Source organism: Centroberyx gerrardi, chromosome 17 (assembly GCF_048128805.1).
Source record: "Centroberyx gerrardi isolate f3 chromosome 17, fCenGer3.hap1.cur.20231027, whole genome shotgun sequence".
Lineage (NCBI taxonomy): Eukaryota > Metazoa > Chordata > Actinopteri > Beryciformes > Berycidae > Centroberyx > Centroberyx gerrardi.
The window spans coordinates 15,403,387-15,414,858 of NC_136013.1; the positions used below are offsets into that span (position 1 = coordinate 15,403,387).

Sequence of the window (11,472 nt, forward strand, 5' to 3'; positions counted from 1 at the left end):
ATGTGTTCTCAATGAGTACACTGGATGCTTAAAAAGTGGTCAGTTGAGGCTGACTCTTGCCTGGATGCATGATTTAATGAACTGAGTTTACTCTATTGCCCTTTAAAGTAAGGTGGTCTAAAATAAATAATGAAAATGGAAAAACTCCAACAATAATGAAAATAGTACAACTATCCAAGACTGTCCATATTTTAATTAAAAAAAAGTGTTTCCAAGAGTAATAAGAAAAACATTTACAGTTTGTGATCTAGTGAAGTGTTCACTTAGTGACGTACATTGTCTCATACAACAGAAAGGCTTCGTTTCAGAAGAAAACCATCCCAGGGAACACCATCCTGTTGCATTACAGAGGTAAACATAACCATGAAAATACTATTTTGAATAAAGGTTGGTTTCCAGCATGTTTTTTTTCCTAAGATCATTTTTATCCAACAGCATTTAATCCTAAATTAACAGTGTAGGGAGCTGTGGCGGGCACAGCACTAGTTTCCAGCGTGGACAATCGAGTGTGTCCTGCGTGTCGGGCCATGCATTGTTGGCCGAGGGATGTGTTTGCATTTAGCAAACAATAATGTTTGTTTTACCCCCTTTGACGTATTCCTATCACGCTGAGTTAAGTCTGCATTCTCAGTCATTTTCTCATTTTGACTGCAATTACTTTTATGTCCTTGAGTATGCAGTGGTCATAGCAAGAAGATTTTTTGTTTTGTTCCTGTTTTCGTTGAAAACGGGCTTTGAATGCCCATGTCATATGGCACAAAGGTACGGGCTGGAATATTTAAAAAACAAAAACAGAGGAAAAACACTGATGTGAAAAGGCCACCGCTGAAGGTCAAAAAAAAAAGTTCTGATGGGTTTTGAGAGCGTCGTTAGCGAAGTGGTGTTTGAAAAGTCTTCTAGGTACATGCTGCCGATGATGGTGAGCAGTGGTGGGCCGCATCTCGTCTGCAGGGTTGGTCTGTGGGAGAGAGAGAGCGCTCGGGCATGGCTGCAGCAGGGGGGAGGGTGTGCTGATGGATAGAGGTACTGCTGCAGGACGCACCACCCTTCCACCCCGCCATACCCCTCCTGAGTAGTGCTGGGTGCCGTCAGATCCCAGGTCTCTCGCTTGGGCCCCCGACGCCATTTAGCTGCACTTGCAGGACTTGACGATCATGTTGGAGAGCTGCTCCACTTTAGGGGTGCGACCCACATAGTAGAGGATGGTGAGGGGCTCCAGGTCTTGAGGAACACAGCAGGGCGAGGCGGACGCCTCAGGGTTCAAGGTGTTGTACAGGCTTAGCAGCTACAGAAGAAAGACAGGGAGACAGGGATCAGTGAGTGAGTGCATTCTTCCTGATTACAAAAGCACATGGATTCATGCCTTTATTTTGCTGCGTCTCACCGAGCTGTGGGTGGTGTCCGCACTGCGTAGGTAAGGACAGGGACCGGAGCAGAAGTTAGCATAGTACCCTTTTGGCTCATGGATCCACCTCCAGCCCAAGTGCTGGCGGAAGTCGATATATAGTGGCCGCACACAGCAGTTCTCCTCGTAATTGCTACAGACAAGAGGGGAGAGAGGTGAAGAGATCCTCATTTCACAGATAACACACAATTTTAAGGGTTGTATACATTTTCCTCCCCATGGCCTCACAGCCAGAGACGGGAAGAGCTCAGAAATTCCACTCTTAGGTGTGCCCTTATTTTCCCTCTTGGAGTCAGCCCAGGTGTCTCGGTGCTGCCTGTCAGCCTGACAGAGGAAATCCAGAGCGGAGGAGACAGCGTGTAAGAGGAGGTAGCGTCTCCTAGTACTGGGACAGATCTCGACTTGTATCGGGTTGCTAATGCCTCTGTCACGCTCGGCTTGGTGATTAACAAGCGTATTCTATGTGTTCTGTGCCCATGTACTCGCCCAGTGAGATGACAGGTGATATTGCATTTGAGGTTGCCTTGTCAATATGTACACCCCCCGCCCCCCTTGCCTAGAAGACAATGATAGCAGCCGTTTTTTTTTTCATTACTATTTTTGAACTCGCCAACAGTCTGTCTTCCAACAAGTGCTGCACCTCTAGGAACTGACAGTGCAGTGCGGAGCAGTATTTTTAGAAAGTCGAAGACAATGAACAATAGTCTAAGCAGTGTATTACATTTTCCAGGGCGAGGAAAGGTTTCTTACGAGAAGCAGTAATTGGTGTCAAGTGCCCGCTTGCGCCTGCGGGAGGAGGACTGGGCATCTAGCCTGTGGGGAGGGAGCATCATGAGGATGAGGTGGGGGTAGAGCTGCTCTTTCTGCTTTTTCAGACGGCTCATGTCCAGTCGACTCTGCTCGTCAAAGTCCCCATCCATACCTGCGGGAGGAAGACAGTTAAATAGCGATGATACTAACAGGAACTTGATCCAATTGGCCAAATGAACAAAAGTACAGAGGATTTGTTGAGGATAGTAAAAAATGGCATGTGCTTCAACAGGAGACCTCAGTGGAACCCTTACTTCACTCTCGTCAGTTTATTCTATCTTACAGTTTACAGTAAAAGGATAATCTCCAAGTTGGACTTCACTCATCTCTGACTCACTCTTCGTCCTTCTCCTTCTCCTCCTTCTCCAGCACCAGTCAGAGCTGGTGGCTAACTTCCTTCTTTCCTCCATCCTCCCCCCTGGGCTTGTGTCTGCTCATCCAATCTGCCCCTGATAGCTAAAGCAGTGGAGATCTCAGGAGAGACGCCGCTGGTGGATATGGACGCCCCTCTTTAATTCAGGGCCAAACGTCTGAGCGCCGTGGCAGCACATTCCTTGTGGCCAAGCCAGTCAGGGGAGTGTTCCCAGGACCAAGGACCCGGGGGCCCCAACGCTAAGTGAGATACCAGACCAATTGTATTCCCATGCTCTGTGTCTCTCTCCCGCTTAGAAAGGAAACCCATTATCTTACTAAAAAGGCCTCAAATGAGTATCAATGCTTGAGGCACATGTTCACTGGACTGGACTTCAGAGAGACTTTTTCCTCAAACCAATCTCACGATTGATACGCTGATAGAAACTCAAGCTATCTGAACTTTTTTCATGCCACTGAGGTATTTAACGCCATCTTACCTTTGAACTTGACCTCTAGCACCTCATTGACATTTTCGATAATGTCACCATTAGGGCTGAAGGTGTGGCAGGGACAGTGCACACTGATCTCCAGGCCCAGGTTGGTCTCTGAGGAGAAACAAGAGCCGAGGGATGTAAGGAACTGACATTTTCCCTCAGGCCATTTTCCTTTATTTGATATTATATGAACTTCAAACTGTAATGCCCTTTGGCGCGAGCGTTGATATGTAATAAGGTGTGATGCAAGGAAAATTTGAGGAGCCCCACTCACGTCGGTACATAAGCCACTCCCTAACTGTCTCTGTGACGTCAAAGGAGACCCACTCGTGCGTCCCCTTGGTCAGGACGTTCTTGCCCCCAATGTAGCGCTGCTTGGCTATGTGGTCATCTTTCTGGAGGATCTGCAAGGAGATGAAAGTGTGACCCAGCTGCATAAACTCTCTCTCTCTCTCTCTCTCTCTCTCTCTCACACACACACACACACACACACGCACACACACACACACACACACACTCAACCAGAGCTGTCTGAGCCAGACTCTCCAGGATGCCCTGGGCCAAATGTCTTCTCTTCATGGAAAAAGTGACTCCCTGTGTTGATATCCCCATTTTGCAAGTTAATGCCTGCGTGTTACCCTACTGCCAATGAGAACCTGGCTGTCCTTCCCATCAGCAGTTCAAACTTTGACTTCAGCTGGGCTCCCAACATTTTAGGTTGATACAGTCCCATACTATTCAGAAAGCAGGGTTGCAGATATTTCTAAAGGCATCCGTGTCCTGGCTGTGTTATCATGTCAGAGTTTAGATGAAAGTTTAGACGAAATGTGGATGATTGACCATGGAGATTAATGTGATCTAAATGGCAGGACTACAACAGTGTGATCAGGGATCCCTATACCTCCACCAGTATGTAGCATTTCTCTGAACAAAGAAGTTTATCTCCAGGGAGAAATGAGTGAAGTGTTTGTGTGTGTGTGTTTGGGGGGCGGGTTGGAGCACTTAGCCCCGCAGCAGTGCTGGGATAACCAGGTTCCTGAACATTGTCAGCATCTAATCTGGCTTCCTGTGGGAACAGGGGGCCGAGGGCTGCCAGCGCCAGCCCCCTGCCAATCAGCCCCTGCCTGAAGTGTGGGGGCAAGCAGCTCCTTTTACTCCCCCAGTGGCTGACCCTGCCTCTATCTCCTCCTGGGCCCCTGGAAACAATCTGAGGGCCTGACAGTCTGTATTCGGGCCTGGCCAGAGCCTGCCTCAGAGGCGGTATGCAGTCCGGAGACGCTTGTCTCCCTGGCAGGAAATGTTGGAACCTGATCATTACTCCCAGTCTCTCACGGGAGATTAATGAGGAAACCGAGCAAAAATCCATCCTCGCCACCCTGCATACAGACATCCAACAGGCGCACACTTTTACACACAGATAGCACAGAAAAATGCTCATGCCACATAAACACACAAATGCAGGTGCAGATCTATAAATCCTCTGTTGAAAGCATAACGCCTCGCTTGAAATAACAAGAATGGACAATTGCTTTGAGACTGACAGCTGAGAAAGAAGAAATTGCCGAATGGTAATCTAGAGTTTCTCAAAGACGGCTGTAGCAAGCTCTTAAATTTGTTCTAATGTAGAATCCATTTGACTGTAAGCACATGGAATAATGATCAGCGCTTGAAAAGAGGAGAGAGGGAGTTGGACGCCCTGATATAAATGTTTTCATCTTTCTCGTTGACCTACACAGTCTCACAGCGCCGGGCCTTCTGAGAGAATTGGAGCGCATTACCCCCCGCGTTCGGCTAGCAGTGGGAATGAATGGTCAGTTCACACACCTGGTAGAGCTCAATCCTCTGCTCGTTTCTCTTGGCACTGGAGTTGGGGACCCGCAGGGCTCGAAACTCAGCGCGGAACAGGTTGGTGGAGTTCTTCTCCATGGCCGAGACGTTGAAGCGGAAGACCTTGGAGGTGATCCCCTTGGGGCAGTAGGGGAGGTCATCTGCGGGGCACATGGAAATGATGACTCAACAGTGGCCTTAAAAAATGTTATTAAAACTTTCCTTTCCTTCACATAAGCGGAAGATCATTTCTGGTTGTTTGATCAGGCTGGAACTCATTGTTTCTTCTATCAGATCCCTCTAAGCTCTTCTTCTTCTGTTACCTCATTGTGTACACGTTATCAAAGCCTATTTTCCACTGTCATCTTTGCACAAGGGTGGACATGTTTACATTATGAATATTGATGATACTTAGTGTGCTTATTGTTGGGGATTTCACACTACAAGTTAAGATGTTTTACAGAAAAACAGTTTTTTTTTAACTATTTCTAGCCCCTGCAGGGAAGAGGAGTGAGCCATTGCCATGGACCATCTGCTTATGCTTTGTGCAGTCCGAGTTAGCAACAAGTTGAAGTCATGAAATGAAAACCAAATGTCCCATGTGGTGGTGGAACAGGCTGGAGAGAGACGGCAGCGTGCTCCTCCCACCAGCTCTGGAGCCCAACAGGTGCTCCGAGGGCTAGGACAGGAGCCAAGTATTCCCTGGAACTAAGCAGCTCAGCTAGGAACATGTGGGATCACATGCCGAAACAGAGCAGTACCTGGGCCAGTGGGCTGTATCTGCACGGGAAGGAGACTCCTTCATGACAGCGACTCTAAAGAGTACATGATTGACAAGCAGCAACGTACATCTTAACACAGTGTGTGTGTGTGTGTGTGTGTTTGTGTAGCACATTGAACTCAGCAGAAACAAATGAAATGGCTCCACTATGATTCCCTCTGAAATGCTTCCTGTTGCACGGCCCACTCATGCCTTTCTCTTTTTTTTATACCCTAATACCATTGAATCGTTTATTATTTTAACAGGCTGAGCACATGCAGTGTTGGGCAAAACAAGCACACGGCAAGCTTTTTATGAGCCAAGTGGAAACACTCATTTACAGCCAAGCCATCGCTAATTTATTACCCTAAGCTTAAGCTTTATTACCAGCCCTAAGATTTGCTGGTGGTTAACAGGGGCACTGCACCTTTAGCTGATTTGCACCTCGAGCTGTTTTGGGACAATGGAAACTCAAATGTTCATTTGTTTCTGTGTCATGCAAAAGGAACTTGCACATCTCCAAGTATCTGTACTTGATTTGACCCATAATCCTATTTCAGTGTCCTCCCAGTCATTATCTAATATTTCCACAATGTATTTTTTTCAAGTTTCCCTATTTATAGGTGACCTTTTCAGCATTCATCCCAAGCCAGATATCTGTCCAGTGTTTCCACACAATCCATAAGGAGGAAAACTCAGTAGCCTTTTCCTCCCTCAGCCTGCCCCTCACTTATGGTTCTCTCTCCCTCTCCCGGTCCCCCTGCCTCCCTCAAAGAAGGTGGAAAGCCCCACTTCGAGGGGAGATTTGAAATTCTAATCAAGTCTTTGGTTTCCTTTTGGATGACCTCATTTTTCCCATTGCAATGGTTTTAGGTGGATTTCACATTACGGCTTATTTTTGCCAAGGGTCTGAAGGTAATTTGTTCCATGTTGGTGAGTGGAGGGGATTGCTTGTATAATTAGAATGAAAAACATTCACTAATTTTCTGACCCCCACCGTTTTTAGATTTGGTCCGAAGAACAGCGTTGAGATGCTGACATCAGTTTGACCTGTACACTGTTTGAAGCAACATAGATTATGTCAATAAGCCTCTCTGGGCCCTCCCCTCTTCAATAACACCCATTCAGAAATTTAAAGATTTGGTCCTTCTTCAGCTGAATTTTATGTGTTTTTTTTCCCTACAGTGATTATCAGAATTGTGAATAATGCTATGTATTGTATTGTAAATATTATGGAAATATAACATTTTGATCTACTGTTATAGCCACCGTCTTAGACTGTTCTCTGATTAGATTCTAATTAAAGAGCTGAGTTTTATTGCTGGACATTCTCATTAACACCTTTGCAACAGTATATTTATAGTCAGATTTAATAGCTTGGATTACAAAACGATGCCCAGTCGATCTCATTTTCATATTATCACTCAATTAATTGGAACATAGATGGGCTGTAAGTGAGGAATTTAATGGTGAGGCTGCACAGGAAGGCCTGGGGACAGACTTTTGAATAGCTCTGCTCTAAAGCTTCTCATAAAGTGTCTGGCCCAGACGCTCATTGTCCACACCTCCCTCTCTAACGCACGCTCAGCCTCCTCCCTCCTGCGTCTGGGATGCCACTCCACATAGCCTGCTCCTCTCCTCTCCCCTCCTCTCCTCTCCTCTCCTCTCCTCTCCTCTCCTCTCCTCTCCTCTCCCTCACAGGTGACATGACACAGCAGCTCCCTGATAAAAAAAACTCTCAGTAAGCACCTCTCTGTTCCCTTCTGCCCAGAGGGCTGCCTGTGATGTCAGTCTCTCCAAAGCTATGTGGAAGTAAACAAAGGAAATAGGAAGCAGAGGGAGGCAGGTGCTGACCAGCTGCTGAGGTGTCTAGAGCTCACACAACAGTGAAAAACTGTGACATGGCAGCAGAAATTCCTGATGAAAAGTATTCAATTTGAATGCTGCGTCATCTAATTGCATTTCAGTATCTGAAATTAGAATTTAATGATTTGTTTACTGAATAAATCCATATGCTACTGTGAATAGGTTTCATTTTCACTGACCCATGACTCAAGAGATGAACTCAGACATGGTGACTGTGATGACTACTTTAAATATCTTAACACACGCTTTCAAATTGAAAACAAATACTTTTAATAGGCAGAATTCATATGCAGACTGTGTCCAGTGGTCAGAGGACCAGGTCCCATTTCTCAACATGTGTAATCTTCCTAAGACAGCGGCTCTAAACGGACATTGGCTGTGGCAGGCTGCTATGAATGAGATAATGTGATGGAGCTCTATTCTGAAGTAAGACAGCTTTTTTCCACTTGATCAAGGATGAAGAGGCAAAAATGGTAAGAAAGTGGGGGTGGGGGTGAGAGACGCCAAAGAACTCTGTCTCTGTTTGCTGGGATGACATCATCTCTCTACTATTCCATATATCAGAAACACTGCTGTCCTCAGCGCTGGTCCACGTCTTCCTCCGGCCCAACACTGAGTCAATGATTGCCTTGTGCTCGACCTTGCACTGCAACTGTATGCTTCTCTTTGCAAGCCACAAGCTGCCTCATTTTAAGACAGAAGAGCCAATGGATTGTTAAAATGATCAGTATGGTGGCTGGACTGTCTGTGCAGTTTTATTAAGCCTCAGGTCAAACTTAAGTCTGTAAATGGACAATATGTGGATGCACAAATATGTCTGAATTCTTCAACAGCATTTGGTTTACCATGATACTCAGTATGGCACATTGATGACATAATGGACCACACTGGCCTTATGATGCACCAGAAAAGGCATGTCTAGATTGCTCCCCTTTCTAAATTCTGCTTTTTTTCTAATCAGAAACACCTCGATTGGCATTAGTGCTAGTGTCAAGGAAAATTAGTCTTAAGCAAGTGAAGTATGAGAGAAAAGTTTCTGCTTCATTTTTTTGCTCGGGCTGTTAACTGGGCATGAAAAGTAAAACAAAAAAGCAAAACCTGACCATATTCCAAGACATTCCCACCTTCCAAAAACAGTGAATGTAAAACCCATTAGATCAAATAGGAATGAAAATTGACTATATACTACAGAATTACCGTGGTGACAGACATTATGCTCCTAGATACTGAAACATGCCCTGCTTCCTATTAAATTACATAATGGAAAGTCATAAGGGACAGAAAAGTGATTATTCATCCATGCTGGCAGCCCGTGTTAATTAGGGTAACGCCCTCCTTGGACAGGCTCTTTTAGGGCAATAAACGTTGCCAACAGTAAGTCAAGTTCATGTCATGCATTATCACCATGGAGGCCTACAGTATGAGACCATGGCAGGGTGATGTGTCCTAGGCACCTGGCCATCACTGATCCCACTCCTTAGACCTGTGTTTGTTTTGGGAGCTCTGGCTACCTCTGACCAGTGGATAAACCCGGAGCTGTGTATTTTGAGTGTCAGGAGCACTTTGTGGGACCTGTGAAATGGATTTGATTCAGGGGCTTATGCTGGAGCCAGAGGAGGCTCTGCTCAGTGTCACAGCACAGCATAAACACCTGTTGATTTCAAAGTGGTAACACCATGCGCTGACCAGCCTCTGACTGTGAATAGGCACGTTTCCAACTCCTCCACTTAAAACTTACTTTCTCTAGAGAATCGCTGCAAAGTGAGCGAGAGATTTTCAGCAAGCTTCTGACTCCTGGAACAATCAATGGACCATAGTTTATACAGGAAATGCCATGGATGGACGAGCAAGGCAGTTTGATCATAATACAGAGCCAGTCAGCGCCTCGCTACTAGAAATGAATAGTAGGGAAATATAAGTAAGAGAGTCGTAACGGTGGACGAAAAATATTGGGAAACTCAAGGCCAAAAAAATTGGAAATGAGGTATTGGGGTTGGCAATAAATACTAAACTTAACTGCCTGAGAATTTTCCCCCCTTTGGAATGTGTCAGACTTAGGCTGGAGTTCCCATGGCTTTGGTGTGAGGTATGTATGAGGAATGGTGCTCATTCCAATTAGACTGTTTACTTTGCCCTCTCCCTCGCGCGCCGCTCCACTGCGCACAGGCGCGTCTGTGCGTAAAAAGCTGCGCCGAGCCGAGTGGACTCAACGCCAATTGGAGAAGTTCTTTTTCTGTTTTTGACATTGTCTCCACACTCCTTACAACCCAGTGCATATCATACCCAGATGAAAAACTTTTTTTATGGGTGTCAGTTTGTTACTGCAATGTGTGGCACGCGCAATACCTTACCCCAAGTTAGTCCAAATTTGATCTTGTAGTTTTTATCATTATAATGAGTAAGGATGAAGCAAAAAAACATTCGGGATCAATGTTCTCTCCAGCTGTGTGAATCTGTGCCACATAGTTTGGGGACCTACGTCTAAAAATGTATCACATTCACCAAATATCTTTTCAGTTCTGCTCCACTCCTCCCCAGAAATTTAGATGTAAGTGAGTTTGGTGGCAAATAATATTAGACGCAGGGACTTTGCCATACCTTAAAGTTTGGTGAATTGACACCTTTGGGCTTTTTGTTTTTAAATAATCCTTATCGATAAGTTCCTTGAGCAAAAACTCTCAGCACATGGAGTTAGTAGTGAATTTGGTGGGTTAGTTTACGTTTATCATACGGTGAGTATGTGAATAAGAGGCACTTTTGAGCGTGGGGTGAGTGCATACAATATGGATAAAGGCAACTTACTGTTTTCTGTCGGACCATTGATCATGTTGAACTTGTAAATCTCTTTGGCATAGTACTCAGTCTCCGTGTTATCCTGTCCACAACTCTGCTGCTTGTCTCTTCCCAGCTCCTCAATGAGCTCCTTGGTGCTGTTATAAAGGGCCAGAACCTGAAACGGTACTTGATTTGGACCTGTTGTCTGTGGCGGACTGGTCAGCCGCAGTTTACTGAGAATCTGTCCCCGGATCGCCTCTACTCTCTTTTTCTTTATGTGGTCAATGTCCACAGTGGTACAAGTGGATAGCGACAAAGTCATGGTCACACAATTTGAGAGGAGAAAAAACAGAAGTGCTTTGCCCAGATTCATATTTCTGTTTGCTCACAACTGAGGCTTGTCAAGTAAAAAAAGACAAAAACAAAACTAAATTCCGATTTGAACAGAATCCCTTATCTCTTTTCATTCAAGTCGTGAGAGAGTTCTTTTCTCCGAGGATTCCCATATTGTCAAGTGCTATGTCATCTTTGCAAAATGCGTATTTGCGTGAGGGCAGATCCGTGACATTTTTGAAAACAACCTCAACTCTTCATCAAAACCTCTTATCCTATTCTTCATTCCCCTTTGCCACGCGCACAAGCATCGTTTCCCTTCTTCGTTAGTTTACAGAGCACCGATCTCTGCACCGTAGTTCACTTTCTCCATTGCATTTGGCTCTTTCCATCCACTTGTGCTTATGGTGTAAGAGCGTCTCTCTGCTCCCTGCAGTCCAGCCTCACACACTCAACAGACGCTCTTTCTCCTCTCACTCATACTTTATAGTCACAAGTAGCTGTGACGTTTTCGATCGAGGGAGGGACTGCAAATTACAGCCTATACTAGGACAATAAGGTCTGCCCTATTCTGCAATAATACTTCATCAAAACCTTTATGTTGTAAGAAGCTGATTTGGACAATTGCCATTCTTTTTAAGATGGAGAGCGAGAGCGAGAGGGAGAGTGCTGAATGTGTGTTTTATTTTATTTTTTTAAGAAAGGAAAGGAAAACCCATTACTTAAGTGGATAGGCTACCTGGCCAAGACCAGGGGTTCCCAAAAACTTTACTGTCAATGACAGTCTGAGTGAAACCTCTGATCAGAATAATCATTCATACAGGCTACATCTTCCCCTATTTCTAACT

General features: G+C 45.3%; 1 protein-coding gene across 1 annotated transcript; it reads right to left on the minus strand.

Moving 5' to 3' along the window:
* Nucleotides 1–178: 178 nt before the first annotated feature.
* tgfb3 (transforming growth factor, beta 3) lies at nt 179–11,065 on the minus strand. Its single transcript, XM_071924162.2, has 7 exons — nt 10,319–11,065; nt 4,888–5,051; nt 3,338–3,467; nt 3,067–3,174; nt 2,156–2,327; nt 1,385–1,538; nt 179–1,285 (listed from the first exon to the last, which is right to left on the minus strand). The coding sequence occupies exons 1-7, from the start codon at nt 10,662–10,664 to the stop codon at nt 1,127–1,129; spliced, it is 1,233 nt and encodes a 410-aa protein (XP_071780263.1). The 5' UTR covers nt 10,665–11,065; the 3' UTR covers nt 179–1,126.
* Nucleotides 11,066–11,472: the final 407 nt, after the last annotated feature.